General features: G+C 49.0%; 1 protein-coding gene across 4 annotated transcripts in view; it reads right to left on the minus strand.

Moving 5' to 3' along the window:
• The window catches only part of LOC140429910 (Krueppel-like factor 4), an 18,113-nt gene extending 4,479 nt beyond the window's left edge, over window positions 1–13,634 (minus strand). Inside the window, exons 1-6 of one of the 4 annotated variants that reach the window (XM_072517473.1) lie at window positions 13,488–13,634; window positions 12,269–12,371; window positions 11,992–12,175; window positions 5,944–6,067; window positions 4,728–5,469; window positions 4,466–4,624 (exon numbers count right to left, since the gene is read on the minus strand). In XM_072517473.1, coding sequence (XP_072373574.1) covers window positions 4,466–4,624; window positions 4,728–5,469; window positions 5,944–6,045 — 1,003 coding nt within the window. In that variant the 5' untranslated portion in view covers window positions 6,046–6,067; window positions 11,992–12,175; window positions 12,269–12,371; window positions 13,488–13,634. Of the gene's footprint in view, window positions 1–4,465; window positions 4,625–4,727; window positions 5,470–5,943; window positions 6,068–6,252; window positions 6,591–11,991; window positions 12,176–12,268; window positions 12,372–12,862; window positions 13,318–13,343 lie in introns of those variants that run through there. The other 3 variants (XM_072517472.1, XM_072517474.1, XM_072517471.1) reach the window with 3 other exon arrangements.
• Window positions 13,635–19,767: the final 6,133 nt, after the last annotated feature.

Genomic DNA, 19,767 nt, shown 5'->3' on the forward strand with positions numbered 1-19,767 from the left:
AGACGCACAGAGACACACACACACAGAGACATACACACACACGCACAGAGAGAGAGAGAGACACACATGCACGGAGACAGAGACACACACACGGGCATGCACAGAGACACACATGCATGCACAGACACACACACACACACATGCTCAGAGACACACACAAAGACACAGACACAGAGAGACACTGACCCACACACACATGCACAGAGACCCACACACACATGCACGGAGACCCACACACATATGCACAGAGACACAGAGACACTGACACACACACATGCTCAGAGACACACACAAAGACACAGACACAGAGACACTGACCCACACACACATGCACAGAGACCCACACACACATGCACGGAGACCCACACACATATGCACAGAGACACAGAGACACTGACACACACACATGCTCAGAGACACACACAAAGACACAGACACAGAGACACTGACCCACACACACATGCACAGAGACCCACACACACATGCACAGAGAACCACACACACATGCTCAGAGACACACACACACATGCACAGAGACACACACACACATGCACAGAGACACACACACACATGCACAGAGACACACACACACATGCTCAGAGACACACACACACATGCTCAGAGACACACACACACATGCTCAGAGACACACACAAAGACACAGACACAGACCCACACACACATGCACAGAGACCCACACAAACATGCACAGAGACCCACACACACATGCACAGAGACCCCCACAGACATGCTCAGAGACACACACAAACAGACAGAGACACACACACACATGCACAGAGACACACACACACATGCACAGAGACACACACACACATGCACAGAGACCCACACACACAAACAGACAGAGACACACACAAACATGCTCAGAGACACACACATGCTCAGAGACACACACAGAGAGACACTGACCCACACACACATGCACAGAGACCCACACACACACACACAGAGACCCACACACACACACACACAGACCCACACACACACACACACAGACCCACACACACACACACACACAGACCCACACACACACACAGAGACCCACACACACACACACAGAGACCCACACACACACACACACACAGAGACCCACACACACACACAGAGACCCACACACACACACAGAGACCCACACACACACACAGAGACCCACACACACACACAGAGACCCACACACACACACACAGAGACACACACACACATGCACAGAGACACACACACACATGCACAGAGACACACACACACATGCTCAGAGACACACACAAAGACACAGACACAGAGAGACACAGACCCACACACACATGCACAGAGACCCACACACACATGCACAGAGACCCACACACACATGCACAGAGACCCACAGACATGCTCAGAGACACACACAAACAGACAGAGACACACACACACATGCACAGAGACACACACATACATGCACAGAGACCGACACACACAAACAGACAGAGACACACACAAACATGCTCAGAGACACACACAAAGACACAGACACTGACACACACACACATGCTCAGAGACACACACAGAGAGACACTGACCCACACACACATGCACAGAGACCCACACACACACACAGAGACCCACACACACACAGAGACCCACACACACACACAGAGACCCACACACACACACACAGAGACCCCCACACACACACACAGAGACCCCCACACACACACACAGAGACCCACACACACACACACAGAGACCCACACACACACACAGAGACCCACACACACACACAGAGACCCACACACACACACAGAGACCCACACACACACACACACAGACACACACACACACACAGAGACCCACACACACACACAGAGACCCACACACACACACAGAGACCCACACACACACACAGAGACCCACACACACACACAGAGACCCACACACACACACAGAGACCCACACACACACACAGACCCACACACACACACACACAGACCCACACACACGCACAGAGACACACACACACACGCACAGAGACACACACACACATGCACAGAGACACACACACACATGCACAGAGACACACACACACATGCACAGAGACACACACACACATGCACAGAGACACACACACACACATGCACAGAGACACACACACACACATGCACAGAGACACACACACACACATGCACAGAGACACACACATGCACAGAGACACACACATGCACAGAGACACACACATGCACAGAGACACACACATGCACAGAGACACACACACACAGACAGAGACACACACACACAGACAGAGACACACACACACAGACAGAGACACACACACACAGACAGAGACACTGACACACATGCACAGAGACACAAAGGATCCCAATCTGTTGATTCCCTCCCTGGTCTCCTTCACTTCCCCAATAAACACCTTAAATTATGCAGCATTTACAATCCAATTTCTTTTGCACTGAGCGAATGCAGCACCAGAATGATTTTCAAAGATTCTAACAGGATCATAATAGGCCATTCGACCCATTGCAGCATGCTAGGCCATTCAATAAGATTGTGGCTGGTCGGAGTGTGACCTCAATGCCACTCGAACCCCCCCCCCCCCCCCCAACCCTTGCCTCTCTTGAAGATCAAAAATCTATTGAATTCAGTCTTGAACATATTCAATGACCCAGCTTCACTGCTCTCCGAGTCACCCTCTGAGAGAAGACATTTCTCATCTTCTCAGGAGGGAAAGGTTTGAGGTAAGGGGCAGGAGATTGGGGATTGACGGGGTAGGCATGGAGGGGCTGTTTCCCCTGGTTAGAAATTCCAGAAGGAGAGGCCACAGTTTTTGGCTAAAAGGTGGCAGATTTAAAACAGAGATGAGGAGGAATCACTTCACTCAAAGGGTTCAGAATCTGTGGAATTCTCTATCCCAGTGGAGTGGACGCTGGAATATTAAGCAATTTAACGAGACAGACAGCGGCGTACGGGGTGAAGGGTTATGAGGAGCGGGCAGGATGTTGGCGATGAGGATGGGATGAGGTCAGCCATGATCAGATTGAATGTCGGAGCGGGCTGGGTTATGAATTCCTCCTCCTCCGACTTACGTTCTTATGATTTAGAGGGGACTTTAGGAAAAACCTTTTCATTCAGAATGTGATGGCAATCTGGAACTTACTGCTTGAAAAAAAGGGTGGTAGGGGCAAGACCCTCCCAACATTTCAGGAGAATTTAGATGAGCACTTGACAAGTCGTAGCACACAGAGCTATTGGAACAAGTGCTGGAAAATGGGGCTGGTTCAATGGCTGGCACAGGCATGATGGGGTGAAGGGCCTCCTTTGCTGCTGGAAAACTGTGACCCTGTCTCCGTGTCAGTGGAAGATCCATTCTTCTGTAACCGGGTCCCCAGTTCTACACGTCTCCACCAGAGGAAGCATCCTCCGAGTCTTATCAAAGCCTCTCAGGACCTTCCATGTTTCAATAATATCACCTCAATCTTCTAAACTCCAATGGGCCCAACCTGCTCACTGATTCCTAATAATTAAACAATCCCTTCACCCCAGGAATCAACCGAGTTAACCTTCTCCAAACTGCTTCCAATGCAAACACACTTTTAAAAAAAAAAATGAGGAGGCCAAAACAGTACACAGGTCAGGTGTGAATGCAGCCAATCCTTGTACTGAACTTTTGTTTAAACCTCGGGAATGTAGAATGGATAACACCCCACACCTTGAGGAGGTGAATTTAAACATTGATGGGGCGAACATTTTTTTTTTTAAGATCACATTTTGGGGTTAATCTTTTGCCTTTGGTTGCAAAAGAGGCAGTCAGGCATCAGCTCCGATGGGAAATGGTGAAGATGGGTTCTGGAGACAGACCCAGCAGTGAAAGGACCTGGTGGTTCTCTGTACTGGGGTGTGTTTACACAGGAACCGACAGTGCAAGTTGGAGACGAAGGCGGCTGCTTACAGATTGCAACATCAGAATTTTCACCTGCACTTCACACGGGATCAACATTTGCAGAAAGTGACAAAAATAAACCAGATTTATTTTCAAATAAAGGAGAGAGTTTGTGGTCTAACGACCTTATTCGACAAAAATAGAAAATACTGGACAATCTCAGCAGGTCAAACAGCATCTGTGGAGAGAGAGAAGGGGGCGAACATCGAGCCTGGAGCTTTGACTAAGGGTTATTCAGACTCGAAATGTTAGCTCCTTTCTCTCCACAGCTTCACCCGAGGGAGGAGCTGTGCTCCCACAGCTAGTGATTCGAAACAACCCTGTTGGACTTTAACCTGGTGTTTAAGACTTCACACAGATGCGGTCAGATCTGTTGAGATTGTCCAATGTTTTCGGTTTCAGATTCCAGCATCCACAGTAACCTGCTTTTATTCTTATTTCACTCTCTGGCCTGACAACAGTGCAGGTAGCGAGTTGCTGGGTGCTCGGCAAGGCGCAGTGAGGGAGGGGGCTGGATACCTGTGTGTGTCCGCAGATGTGCTTTGAGGTGAGAGCTCTTGGTGTAGGTCTTTCCACAACCCGCATAGTCACACGTGTGGGTCGCCACCCGTTTCCTGGGCCAGGACTTGCGACCTCTGCGTGGCTTCTCCTCTGGATTGAAGGCGGAGGGCAGGAGCTCTGAAAGGAGGGGGAAGAGAGAGAGGGGCGGGGGGTCAGCAATGCTCTGTTAACCGAGCGCTGAGCGCGTTAAGGGCACTCCAAAGAGAAGACGAGAACTGACCTTGGTACTGGAGGCGTGGCTGGTCCTGGAAGTGGGGGAAGGTCGCCGGGGGAGGGAAGCTCTGCTGGATGGAGATGCCTGGAGCTCGGTGCTGAGCCAGGATGTGTGCGGAGGAGCGGCACTGGATGTCCTCTGGAGCTAGGGGGCTGCTGCTCCTGTTGGAGAAGGTGTGCTGGGCTGGCCGGCCCCTGCAGCCCGCTCTGGCGCTGTTTGCAGGGGGCTGCCCACCTCCCCGGCCCTCCAGTGTCCTGGACGAGGGGCTGCCCCTCAGCGGCTCCTGCTTGATCTTGCGGCCACTCTGGGGAAGGTGGTGCTGTCCCTGGTGGTGGGGCAGGGGCGCCTCCATGCCCGGGGCGGCAGCCTTGGGAGCCTGGCTGTAATCCCCCGCCTCTGCCGCCGTCCTCAGCACGAAGCTGCCCTGCAGGCTGCTCAGGTGGCAGTAACTGGCATCCAAATCCGGCCTCAGCAGCTCAGCAACGAAGCTGCCCGCCGTCGGTGGGCCCTGGCTGATATCCGTGATGTTGTAGGCGGCTGCAGACTCTCTCTGGTACATGTCCCCCGCACTCTCCGGGCAGTTAAAGTGATTGGCGGCGCTGGCCATGGACTCAGAGTTCATGGTGTTGGACAAAATAAAATCCAGGTCCAAGAGCTCGCTCAGCTCCTCGTCCTCCCTCCGAAATCCAACGTTGGCGTTTTCCTGTTCGGCGACCCTCCGAAAGTGGGTCATTTCTTCCCTCCACCTCTGCAGGACAGACAGATACAATTAACTGCAATGGCCCCACATTTAAACACAGCTCTATCTGTACACAGGCACAGCCAAGCAGTCATTAACATCAAACACACATCATTACTGGTGAATCCTCAATGGCAGGCTTTAATGACATGGTTCAGGAAGAAAAAATAAACCTGCTTTCATCAAAATCACTTGATAACACTGGCCTGGCCAATGTAGAACCTCTCTCCCTCTCTCTCTCCTTGCACACCCTCTCTCTCTCCATGCACACCCTCTCTCTCTCCATGCACACCCTCTCTCTCTCCATGCACACCCTCTCTCTGCAAACTCAAAGAGCAATAATTCCCAAACCGTCCTGACAACTCCACAGCCCAAACTTGGAGGAGCACAGCAATCTAGCAAACCCGTACCACCGTTTGCACAAAGTTTAGAGAACTCGGAGTCTGGTTGAAGCCACTCTTTGAGAGAACGAGGTTTACTCACATTGCACGCCGTGTGTTGCACCCCGGATCTGTCCACAGTCTTGTCGCTGGAAGGGCTGGAGAATGTGTTTATGGAGGGCAGCACGGTGCCGGTTAGAGCCATGTCACACTCACTCTGCGGCCGCCTGCAGGTCACCAAACACAAGAGTCACATCCAGTTGGACTCTATCCCTCCCGCCGCTCCCTGTACCCCACCCCGCACCGCCCCGGGGCAGCAGAGGCTCTGCTCAACCAGCCGCACCTTCTGCCTTGTTGGTTCAAACATCCCCCCCCCCCCCCCCCCCCACCCATTACAAAGTGGGAAACCTACCTCATTAATAATGCGCCGCCCGGTTAGAAACTGTGCGGACAGGCAGCAGCTGGGCTGGGGACGGGCGCAGCATCAAGAGTCCCGGAGCCGGCTGGCCCCGTCACTAACCCCGGCGACAGGAGGCTGGGGGGGCGGGGGGAGGAAGCTGGGGGGCAGGAGGCTGGAGACTGGGGGCTGGAGACAGGGGGGCAGGAAGCTGGGGGGCAGGAGGCTGGAGACTGGGGGCTGGAGACAGGGGGGCAGGAGGCTGGAGACTGGGGGCTGGAGACAGGGGGGCAGGAAGCTGGGGGGCAGGAGGCTGGAGACTGGGGGCTGGAGACAGGGGGGGCAGGAAGCTGGGGGGCAGGAAGCTGGGGGGCAGGGGGCTGGGGGGCAGGGGGGCAGGGGGGCAGGGAGCTGGAGATTGGGCACTGAGACAGGAGGCTGGGGACTGAAACTGGGGGCAGCAGACAGGGGGCAGGAGACAGCAGACAGGGGGCAGGAGACTGGAGACAGCAGACTGGAGGCAAGAGGCTGGAGACAGGGGCTTGAGACAGGGGCTGGGGGCAGGAGTATAGCAGACAGAGGGCTTGGGGGAAGGGGCTGGGGGCAGTGTTGTCGGTCCCAGAGAGGCAAAGCTGCAGATGTTCCCGGCCTGGGCTCGCTGCTGCTGCGCTATCGGTGCAGCCAGTAGTGAGTGAGTGCGGACTGAGTGAGTGCCGGGGAGGGAGTGCGGGCCGCCCGCTCCGCTCGGCCTTTATGAAATCGCGCGGCTCCCGCCCCCGGACCCGCCCCCCGCGCCGTCGCCATGGCAGCGCAACAACAAAATAACCATTTGCGGGAGCGCCGAGGGCGCGGATTGGGCGGGGACTCCTCTGACGTCACAATGGGGACCGCGTCACCGTGACGCGCAGCCGGAAGCCCGGCTTGCAACTATTTGGAAGCAAAACAGTGGCAACAGCGAGAGGCTGCTGTTTGTGTGTGAGTCACTGTATGTGAGAGTGTGTGTCCCTGTCTGTGTCACTGTGTGTGTAAGAGTGTGTCTGTCTGTCAGTGCGTGTCTCTGTCTGTGTCACTATGTGTGTGTCTGTGTCACTGTGTGTCCCTGTGTGTGTGTGTCTGTCTCTGTGAGTGTATGTGTGTCTGTGTGTGTGAGTGACTGTGTCTGAGTGTGTCCGTCACTGTGTGTCACTGTGTGTGTTTGTGTGTCTGTGTCACTGTGTGTGAATGAGAGTGTGTGCGAGTGTGTCTATGTGTGTGTGTGTGTGTGTGTGTGTCTGTGAATGCGTGAGTGTGTGTGTCGGTCTCTGTGTGAGTGTGTCTGTGTGAGTGTGTGTGCCTGTCACTGCGATGTCTGTCACTGTGTCTGTGAGTGTGTGTGTGTGTGCGCGTGAGTGTGTGTGTCTCTGTGTGTGTCTGAGTGTGTGTGTGTCTCTGTGAGTGTGTGTGTCTGTCAGTGTGTGTGTCTCTGTGAGATTGTGTGACTTTGTCTGTGTGTGTCTCTGTGTGTGTCTCTGAGAGTGTGTGTGTGCGTGTGTGTACCCGTGCAGAGCCAAGACACTTTAGTAGCAACAAGCGTGTTTAGGGTAAATAACAAAGTCCCCCCCCCCCCCCCCCCGCCCCCACTGTTCAAAAGGAGCCGCTTTCTGCCAGAAGTGAAACACATCTATTGACATTGATTAGTCAGGTAAACATTAGAAACTTTCCCTTTCTGGGTGAGTGGTTGTGTTTTGTGCAGTTGCCCAGCCGCCTCCCCCCCTCCCCCAGGGTTTTACTTGAAACGTTGCTTTTTTAAAAAAAAACCACGTTTTTTGCTTGTTATGTTGTTTCTTTTTGCTGGGAGGAGTTGTTCCCGGTTCCACGGACACTCAGCTCGGGACTATGCAAATTCCCAAAGGCGTGCGAGCCGGGCGCTGACTGACTCCCGCCCTGGGCGCAGATATGGGAAAGCAAAAGATCTGGGCAGGGATGGGGCTGAATCTGCATTGAAGTGATGTCTGCTCCATGTACCTGTCCGGCCTCCTTTCTTTATTGGTTTAGCGATGATACACCCCAATTAACTGAAGGGAACCACTATAGTGCCATTGGCTAAACTTTCTGTGCAGCGGGAATCTCTGAATGCCACCTTCCTCATTCATTCACGAGGTTGGCAGGTTCAGTAAGAGCCAGGGGGAGGGGGAGTGCTGTCAGGAGCAGGGATGTCCCCTCCTCAGGCTCCCCAGATTAATGACAATTTTCAAACACCGACTCTGTGTGTGAAAGAAAACCGCACTGACGTCAATCGCATTATATTTAACCCAGTCCAATGCTGGACTGGTAACTGTTTGCACTCACTCCACAACACTTTCATCTCCTTGTGCGTTCATTGTCAGAACTTCCTCAACCTCGATGCCAAGCGGAGCTTGCCCAGCGCCTCGCTGCCGAACCGGGAACCCCTGGCCGAGTGCCCAGCGTGACTCACCCCCTCTCACTTTCTTCCAACCTGCATTGCGCTCCCGGCCCCTGGATTCCACCCAGTTCATCAAAACAGACACACACGCACAAAAAGGTTTCGATCCAAAGGTTTCTTGCCCCCCCCCAACACAGCGAGTGTCATTAACTGTTGCAAAGCTCTCTGACATCGCCCCAGAGCGAGAGATCTGACAACACCCGAGTGACCTGTCACCAAAAAGACAGCTCACAAACTATCCCTGGCCCCATTCCAGGAGTAACAATCGGAGGTTCTTCAAGGTAACCCTGCTGTCTGTGATCCGCAATTATGAATAAGCTGCGCCTGACAGCTTTTTTCTACCCCAAGTGCTGACTTCTATCTTCCTATCTAATTTTATCTATCTGAAAAAAAAACCCTGATATTTAACGTTTTGCTTCTTTTTTCCATTTTCAAACTGTTGACTGTTTAATAAAAATATTCTCACTGGGAAGCAAGCCATTTCCGTGTTATTCTTTTAAGCGTGCGCTCGTCCCTTTCCCATACCCCTCGGTGTTTAATTCAGGGTGGATTTGGAATCCAGTGGTTATTTGTGCGTTTGCTGTTGCCTTGAAGAAACAGCATTGTGAATACCAGGACCCCTATCGTCCCTCCTCCAGGTAACAGCCGCTGAAGTATCCCACACTCTGGGCACAGTGACTGCCCCTGTGCATCCTTTATTACATTCCAAAATCTTGTCCAGCTAAACGTTGTATTGAGCATTTAAAAGGCTGTGCCTATATGGGCACAGGGCATGTTATCCCGCCAGTTATAGATGAATACATTCAGGAAGTATATCCAATAGAGAGAGAAATGACATCAATTTTAAAAGCAAACAGGTAGCTTCTGACAGTCACTTGCCCATGTTTTGTCGGTAGGTAGAAAATCTAGACATTTAAACTATTCATACCTGCAAGACAAGGAGATAAGGCAGGTAGATAGGACACAGAGAGACAGATACACACACACACACCGTTCCTTTCCTCATCAAGTTCGAATTCGTGAAAAAAATGCATTGGTTTTAAAAGCAAACAACTCGCCTCTAATTATCTCCCATGTCCTGTTGTGAGTTAGAAAATGTAAACATTCAAATTACTGATACTTGTGAGCGACAACAGGGACACCGGCGGAGAAAAAATTGGAGGGAAACAGACTGAAATAGAGAGCTGGAAGTCAATCCTAAGTGACAACTTTGCTGTTAGTACAGATCCTTTAGACTGTTACTAACCAATGCTGCCAGATCTAGGTTGCCAGTTACCCAATGTGGCCAGACAGATTCCCATTCTGTTCTGCCTCAGGAGTCCAAATATAGTAATGCCAGATCAAAGAGTCCCCCAAATATTCTTTATTAATGATTTAGCTTTGTGATACTCAGTCACTAAGAATAGATGGCCCTGTGCCTTTTCCAACATGGCATTATCACTCCACTGTGACAAAATAATGTCTCCCCGAATTCAACACCAAGACAGTATGAAAGATGGCTGATGTTGTATCTTATCTATAGAATGTATTTAGGAACAGTATACAGATGGGGGACTGTATGTTCCTTTAGGTGTTGTGATGTGTTGTTTAGATGCGAGGTTATTAATTAAGCAAGGGTCTCTAGTTCCAATGTCAAAATGCTCCTCCAGCTAATCTCCTCCAGTAAATAGTTCATCTTATGGGCGGGGTGGGGGGGGGGGGCTTCCTTATATTCCTTATATTGTTACGGGCAACCGCATTGCGAGGAGGTGAACAGTTGTCTCGTTCCTTTTAGACCATGTGCAATAAGATATTAAAATATTATCTTCAGTTAATTATCTGCATCTTGTTGACAGTCGTTTTATTTCAAATATCGTTTGACAGAAACAGAACCTGGTGCTGTACAACTGCTTTAGTGAAACTGCTTTACTCACCACGTTATCGTTTAAAAGATTACTGCAAATGGATTTCAATTAAAAACTCATACTTAATGCAATATTTCAAAAGAGAGCTCAGGAGGGGGGTTTGGAGCGATGATGTCTTTCATTGCTGAGTTTTACTCGAACTAGTCTACTTCCTTTAACTGTGACTAGAATCGTCACTAAACCTATAACTAGCCGACTCCATATTTCATAAATTACCTAGTGGTTTTACTTGAGGAAAAATAAAGCAACACCTCAGGTAGGGAATTTATTTTCTAATTGTAGCAGAAGACTTGCCAAACGAGCAGCAGTCCTTTCTTTTGTAGAATAAATTGTGATTGTTTGAAATTTGGTATTCTTGCATTTGTCCTGATGAATGTGAGATGAAGTTTCAGCAATGTGTCTCTCTTGTCAGCAATATTCAAGTTCTGTACGACCCAAGTGACCGGACATTTCAAGAAGCTATTATACAGTAAGTTGTACTATTTTTGGGGTGTATTGTGCAGCATTAAGAACAGCCCCTTTGACCAGGAGACAGTCCCATGGTCTGTGGATGGATTCACATCTCTGGTCTCCATTATTGCAGGCAACTCTCAACTTCCCACTTTGGTTCCCCAACCCTGGCCAACTGGATATTCCAGGCTAAACGAGGCAGAGGGTAGCTCCTAGGTGGGTGTCGCTGAGGGATCGGGAGATTCCCATCTCCCCTTCTGAGACATCATGTATACTACTGCTATCAACAACAACATGCATTTACACAGCGTCTTTAGCATACCTCAACATACCCAAAACACTTCACAGGAACATTAGCAAAAGAAAAATGACACCAAGCCACATAAAGAGATATTAGCACATGTGACCACAAGCTTGGGTTAAAGAGGTAGGTTTGAAGGAGGGAAAGAGAGGTCAAGAGACAGGGAGTTTTGGGGGAGGCAATTCCAGGGCTTGGGGCCCAGACAATTGAGAACACCGCCACCAATGGAAGAGTGACTAAAATCAGGACTGAACCAAAGGCCAGATTTGGAAGAGTGCAGGAGGGGTTGAGAACCAGGACCACGTCACAGGGATGGGGAGCGGGTCTATGGGGAGGGTCAAGGCTGTGGAGAGCTTTGAACTCAAGGATGAGAACTTTAAGATTGAGGTGTTGCTGAACTGGGACCCGGGTCAGTGAGCACAGGGGCGATAGGTGATTGGGGCTTGGTGCGAGTTAGTAGAAATGTAGCGGGCCGCACAAAGCACAGTTAGGGTGGTGACTAGTGTGCACGCGATATATATACACCTCCACCTTCGTTCACTCCTTCGTCAGCTTCTGTGGTTTTACACAGGTTACACTTTCTAGCAGCTGCCTCCCGTCTGCAGCAATAAATTACAACCGAGATCCATCGAAATCAAACAGAAAGTCAGACTCACTGGGTGTGAGGGACACCTTTTTCCTGGTGGTTAGTCAATTACTGAAATAGGACAGTGTCTGTCCTGTCACATCTGGTGGGATTGTCTGGAGGGTATATACAGAGAGGATACTCTCCTCGAGGCCACACAGCGAAGCAGACAGACACAAATGTACGTTGCAATGTTTCTGGTGTTGTGATGGACCCTATAAAACACAACATGAAAAGATGACAGATGTCAAGTCTGACAATTAAATATTCACTCTCAATTCAGCCGATTCTGCAGCCAACACAAATACCTGTCAAGTGATTACATTCAATGCTCCTCTTTGTTAATCGGGTCATTTCAGCCCTGGTCCCGTTTACAAGGACAACAACCGTTGTTCAGGTCACCTCTGTGTTCTGCAGTGAAACGACAAGGAAAACGATTTCAGATCCAGGTGAGGCGGTGGATTTATTCCAGACAATAATATCAGCTTGGAGCAGCGCAGGATCCTGAAACATTTGAATCTTGCCAGAACACGTTTAAGAATTAAACTCGCACATGAATCCAGACGCACGCGAAGCCGTACACATGCTATACACACACGACCCATTCACACCGACAGCTACATGTTTTCAGAGGGAGTTAATAAACACACGAGGGCGATAGAAATAGAAGATTCTGTTGGGAGAGTGAGACCAACAGGGATAGGACGAGATTCATATGTTCTTTAATAATCTGAATAACTCCGTGCAATGTGGAAACTCAAATCCATATACACAAACGTCATTTTATCTGGCAAAATAAAAAACAGGTTTACACACACACAAAGACCCTCACACACTGTATCTGTTACTCAGATACATACGTCTGAAGTTCCCAAGAAGACTTTACGGAATAACGTGCTCACCGTTGTCACCGGGTGTATTTAACATTTCATTTCGTAGCTCTCGTCTAAATTGACAGTAAAATAGTAATGATCTATGGGAATGCAGGGTGCAGCCCTGGAGAAACGATGTGTCCTTTCCAACGCACGCCCCCCGCCCAGACAATCTCATTCAACTGTCTGAGAGAGTTCTGGGATGATTTGTAACACCTCTGTCAGGGTGTGTGAGAGCTTGCCGACATTGAGTGCACCTGGAATTGAGGTTCAAAGCCGGAGTGTGCGTGTGTGTGTGAGAGACAGAGCGCTTTCAACAAGGGCAGACCCCGCGAACCCTCCCTGAAATGGAATATGAAACAGGGACGAGAGAACCGTGCTGGAAACCACTAGATTCATTCCAAATGCTGCACATTTTCAATCTCACACACGGGCACACACACATTGACATACACACACGCATAGACACATACACACACAGGCAGACAGACACACAGACAGACACACACACCAAACACTGGTTTTGAAGCTGGTCACTCTCACTCTGTCCCTCCTCTCTCTCTCTGGGCTGGGATTCCGCTGCACCAGTCCTTATATATCGCAGTTATTTTTAACTTGCTACGTAATTCTCAGAGCCGACATCCCATAACACAACCTTGTTCCTCCAGCCGAGAGGGGAAATGGAAACACTGCCTGTCTTCCTGGTCACATGCTGCTGAAGTCAGTGAAGAAAAAATAAACACCCAACTTCTTTGAAGAACTTTTGTCCGTGATTTATACACACACATGTGTAAAAAAAAACACCCGAAGCACGGCGGCTGCAGATGGTGGGTGGACCTTTCAGCAAACACAGGAGATAAATACAGAGTTCCCCGCCTGATTGGCCGCGCTCCGATGTTGAAATGATTCTGTCTCGGGCACACAGTCAGCTGATGATATGGGCTGATGGTCCAGGATTAGAAACCCTTAAAAACACCCCGAAAACTGACAGCGGGACCCGGGCTGTGGGCAGAGGCACTCGGATTGGGTTTCGATCTCAAAGGCGCTTAGATAACTGTCCCACTCCCCTTTCCCCAGCCCCCAGCAGAGAATCAAGCGGCATTTTGCACAGTTACGAGACCTCTCTTGCCCAAGGTGTGGCCACATCGACCTTAGAGGCAGGGACACGTTACAGGAAGTCTTCTTAGACAGTGGGAGTTGGACATTTTTATTCTTCCCTGTTTCCCTAGTCAGAGGGAGCGGGATGTTTGGGCTGGATTACACCGAATAAAACATTATCTTGTGGATATTACAGAGGGAAAGTCTGGGCAGTCACGGACTGTCAATGTATCTCTGACACACAACACACAATTAACAGAAAACAATCGTTTCCAACAGCTGATGGGTGGGTGTCCAGAGACAGGTTTAAGATAATTGGTGAAAATATGATGCAGAGGGGACACAGACATCTTTCCCCACTGAGTGGACAGGATTTGCAGTCTGAAAGGAAGGTGGCTACAGATTCAACGGCAGCCTTCAAATGGGGGTTGGATCAATATGTGGATTGGATAAAACATTGCGAGGGACCTGGGGGAGGAGCTGGGAATGGATCCACCTGCGATGTGCAGGGGCTGGTTTAGCACAGTGGGCTAAACAGCTGGCTTGTAATGCAGAACTAGGCCAGCAGCGCGGGTTCAATTCCCGTACCGGCCTCCCCGAACAGGCGCCGGAATGTGGCGACTAGGGGCTTTTCACAATAACTTCATTGAAGCCTACTTGTGACAATAAGCGATTGTTATTATAATAAATAAGCGATTATTATTATTACAATAAGCGATTATTATTATTTCACCAGAACCCGCGCACTTTCTGTGGGGCGAGTGGCCTCCCTTGTTGTATTGATTCTGTCTTCCTTCATGATAATGTTGCCTGGAAATCACTCATTTTACCAGCTGGAATTGCCACGTCTCCGCAGATCCAGCATACACCCCGCTCAGATAGAAGTTCGAAAGTTAGAAGATGCTTTACATGTTGCCTACAAGTTTTTTTTTAGCACAAGATGCCCTGATGATTACAATCCTGTATTGCCAAAATATATTGCAACATGTTACCCTTTGAAGCATGTGTCGACAGAGCATTGCAATAGAGAGAGCACCTTGCAAAGGTTGTCCCTTCAATCTCATTTCAACATCCAAATATCTGTCCTAGTTTGACACCTGATATTACTGCGCTGGTAAAACAAAGCAAGAATTCGCCCGCAAATGGTCTATGTGAGATCAATTGTCAGCGATATTGTTAAACAGACATGGAAACAGAAAGCCGCTCACCAGCCTTGAACCAAATTCACCCAAATGTTAGGAAAAATAAATGGATGCATCAAAGGAAGAACCTCCTGCTCCGAAATTATTTAGCCCAGTACATTGGTCAACATGGGGGGTGTCACTCAGAGGGCAGCACTTACTGGCTACCCCTAACTGCCCTTCAGAAGGATTTCCATGTTTCAGGTAAAATACAACCATTACAGATGAGGAAGTCATTTTAACATGAATTCGTTTGTTGGACAGGTGAAGGGTCTGGGGAACAACCTAGATCAGACTGTCTTTAAAATAATCGATTAAAATCCAGCCAGGGGCTCTTCTGGCGGAGTGTCGAAGAGCAATTTTACGCGGTGACCCCCGTGTTAACTGTGAATACATGAACAATGTCGGGGGACAAAGGTTTAGCTACGGAATGGGACCCAATATCGGAGTTTCACATCGCTGATCATGCAACAAGAACATTGCTATGAAGTGTGGGTATAAATAATCGTCAGAGTTTTGGATATTTGAAGAAATACAATTGGTTCCTTTGTCACATTTTGCTGTTGAAACAATTCGGTGTGTGGGGCAAGAGGGCGGACCCCTCTCCACCCGGCCCCACGCTTCAGACAGACCAGACTTTCCGAGTCCAGCAGATGGGTATAGGTCAGGAAAGAAAATCCCGATCAAATCAGTAACCGGGCAGATGCCATTCCTTACCACCCAAAAACGACCTGGCGATTTGTGATGCCTGGGTGGAGAAATGGAAATCGCAGAGTCAGGTTAAAAGGCAGCCGGAATGTTTCAGAAAGGTAATTAGATTGAAATAAAACTGCAGTGGGCTAGAACAGCTGGTTTGTGAAGCAGAACAACGCCAGCAGCGCGGGTTCAATTCCTGTACCGGCCTCCCCGAACAGGCGCCGGAATGTGGCGAGGAGGGGCTTTTCACAATAACTTGATACTTGTGACAATAAAAGATTATTATTAAGTAATCTCTTTGAGTGAAACAATCATCAAATCCAAAAAAAGTGTTGGTCAGACTGGATGAGCTGGTGGGAAGATCTGTCATGGTTAAGAAAGGAACAAGTAACTTCTTATAGATATATAATATATCTATGTATAAAAGCACATAGGATCCGCGCACAAGTTGCACAGAGTTAGATGAAGCAATGGAATCTCGAAACCCTTCTTAAATCATCGAAACTCCTTCACGTAACAGTGCCCCCAAGACGAATTTGCGATAGCGTCTTCACCGAATCCTACCCGTGTTTCTGAAATGCCGGGAGAACTTCAAATTCTCCTTTTCAAAGCGATCTAAGTCCCACTTCCAGTAATGCAGCGTTTTAGTTTGGCCGATGAATATAAGAACAGAGAGGGAGTGGAGATACCAGCAGCACGCGACCCGGTGAAGAATTTACTCATATCCCTGATTCTCTGTGAACAGTTTCGGTTCAGGTTAACACCAAAATCTCTCATTGTGATGTGGGGGGTTGACAGATTAATTCTTTGCAATTTGTCACAGGGCTGGTAATCTGAGTTTTACTTCAAACCACGCGTCGACATTTAATTTGAAAGCAACGCCAATCACATTTCAGGCAAATGCATAGAATATTCAACGATACAAAATATTGATCAACGCTTTATCATCGAGCTCGCTCGCCGAATTCTCTACTCTACGATTTTATTCTGTTGTAAATGCCATTATGGGCATCACAGCCGGTATCTAATGCCCCCCCCCCCCAATATCCAGACAGCCCGACTTCATTTGGAGATTACACATTTAATTTGACCCCTTGTTGCAGTTGCTGAACGGAATGTGCTTGGCGTCACTTGATTCTGTAATTGAAGAGCTACTAAAACGTGACCCCGGAGTTTGGTTGATGGTTACAGAGTTTGGGCTTGACTCCCCCCCCCCCCCCCCCCGGGGTTTCTGTATTCCCCCCAACCCCCATCACGCCCCCTCCCCCCCTCCTTTAGGGCAGAGCATGTAACTGACGGACAGTTATTACGATTCTGTTATTACACGCTCCCTTAGTGAGTTCATTCTCAGCTATTTCACCAGAGAGATGGGAAAAGTGAAGATTTGATTTGTGCAGGATTATGAAATAAATATGATTTAAAAATCCGCGCTATGCAATGCAAACCGATGTTTACAAAATAGATCCCATCTGTTGGGAACTCAACCTCTTTTGCTGTTTTGAAACGAACGATAGGGATATTTAAAAATTCTTTGCTTCTTTGGCACACTGTTGGTAGAGGCTGGAGAAATGGGCTGGCTGATTGATGCCCCCCAGTTTCCTGATTGCTGTGAATCTCGCCTCGCTCATTCTGTCAAACAGAGTCGCAAACTACAACTATCCTTGATGTGGAGATGCCGGCGTTGGACTGGGGTGAGCACAGTGCGAAGTCTTACAACACCAGGTTAAAGTCCAACAGGTTTGTTTCGATGTCACGATGTCGTGAATCACCTGAGGAAGGAGCAGCGCTCCGAAAGCTAGTGACAACTATCCTGACAGGGAATGGGGAGGGTCAAAGGGACAGTCTCTCTCTGAGCTGCTCGGATGAAGGGCCTGGCTGGTAGAACCTGTTTGGGATGCCTGCTTGCTCAGAGGTCTTCGGAGTGGCAAGAAGAGTGACTTCCACAGCAGAAAAAATACACAATGAAAACGGAATGATAGAAATGTATGAATGAATGATTATTTTCTAATGAATGATCATCTTTTACTCAATACGATTTAGCTTGCTCTCTTGTTATAAACTTAAGCAGCAGAGTTTTGTGATGGGTGTATGCCCTAATGGCGCTCTTTTGTGTTTTTCTCAGACTGTGGAACCAGTAATGTATTTTGGAGGTCAAAAGCAATTTTGTACAATTTCTATCATGTGTATATTTTCTGATAATTGCTGAACACACAATCACATTATGGTACAAATCTTCCGAAAGCTTCACTGCTTATCATAATATGAATGAAACCTCTTCAAATTGAAGTCGGTGTGTAAGAACCAGGAGTGATACAGAGATGGGCCTGACCAGAGGAAGGAATTTCACTGGGGGCAGCATGGTAGTATTGTGGATAGCACAATTGCTTCACAGCTCCAGGGTCCCAGGTTCGATTCCGGCTTGGGTCACTGTCTGTGTGGAGTCTGCACATCCTCCCCGTGTGGGCGTGGGCTTCCTCCGGGTGCTCCGGTTTCCTCCCACAATCCAAAGATGTGCGGGTTAGGTGGATTGGCCATGCTAAATTGCCCATAGTGTCCAAAATTGCCCTTAGTGTTGGCTGGAGTTACTGGGTTAGGGTGGATGTGTGGACCTTGGGTGGGGTGCTCTTTCTAAGAGCCGGTGCAGACTCGATGGGCCGAATGGCCTCCTTCTGCACTGTAATTTCTATGATTCTATGACAATAATCATTTCTGTCACTGACTTCCTCCCCTCTACTCAATAACTGTGGTGTTCTCCTCTGTCAAAATCCAGTGGCTTGAGCACAACACCGAGGCTGTTACTCCAGTGGGCTATTGAAAGAGTGCTGTCCTGTCAGGAGTGGTATTTTTTTTTTGTGGGGGGGGGGGGGGTGCGACATTGGGCCCAACCTCTGTCTCCCCTCTCAGGGGGACATCACGATCCCATCGCACTATTTCAAAAAAGAGCAGCGGACTTATTCCTGATGTCTTGGCCAATATTTACCCCCTCAGTCTACACCTAAAATCAGACCATCCGGTCGTTTTACGCAGGTGTTTGTGGGAGCTTGCTGTGCACAGATTGGCTGTCGTGTTTCCTACATTATAACAGTGACCACACTTCAAAGAATCATAGAATTTACAGTGCCGAAGTAGGCCAAGCGGCCCATCGAGTCTACACCGGCCCGTGGAAAGAGCACCCTACTTAAGCCCACACCTCCACACTATCCCTGTAACCAAACCTAACCCTTTTGTCACTACTGGGCAATTTTGCGTGGCCAACCCACCCAACCTGCACATCGTTGGACTGTGGGAGGAAACCGGAGCACCCGGGGGAAACCCACACAGACACGGGGAGAACCTGCCGACTCCGCACAGACAGTGACCGAGCGGGGAATCGAACCTGGGACCCTGGAACTGTGAAACAACTGTGCTAACCACTGTGCTACCGTGCCGCCATTGTGTTGCAATTGGTGGAAAATTCTTTGGGGGAGGCTCAGGGTCATGCCAAACTCTACGCAGCTCCAAGTCTCTGTATAGACACGAGTGCTCTGTATAAATGCAAATTGTTGCTGCTGTTATTGTTGAGTAGCACCCAGTAATCCGCTGTTCATTATTCTTCAATTTGTTCTATGGTGGAACTGGGTAATTTCAGCATCCTGCTTTGTTTGAATGCATCCAGTCTTGAGTAGAGTTCAACATTTGGCAATCTGTTTCCAAAGGAAGGTGATCTGAACGAGGGTAACACGGAATTCCAGGGAGCTCTGATATAGATTTTGCTTTGGCGTCAAGGCCCGATTGCATTCATAGATTAATGTCAATTACTACAGAAGAGATTTTAAATAGTCTGCAAAGATTCCATTGGTTTCATAGGCACTTCCACTTCTAATATTTACAATTTCGATAGCAAATGAACTTCCCGTTCAGCTACATTTCAATTTAACTGGAATAGAGATGCTGATAATTGGAGCTTTAGGCAAGCATGCA

The sequence above is a fragment of the Scyliorhinus torazame genome, chromosome 9, assembly GCF_047496885.1.
Source record: "Scyliorhinus torazame isolate Kashiwa2021f chromosome 9, sScyTor2.1, whole genome shotgun sequence".
Taxonomy (NCBI): domain Eukaryota; kingdom Metazoa; phylum Chordata; class Chondrichthyes; order Carcharhiniformes; family Scyliorhinidae; genus Scyliorhinus; species Scyliorhinus torazame.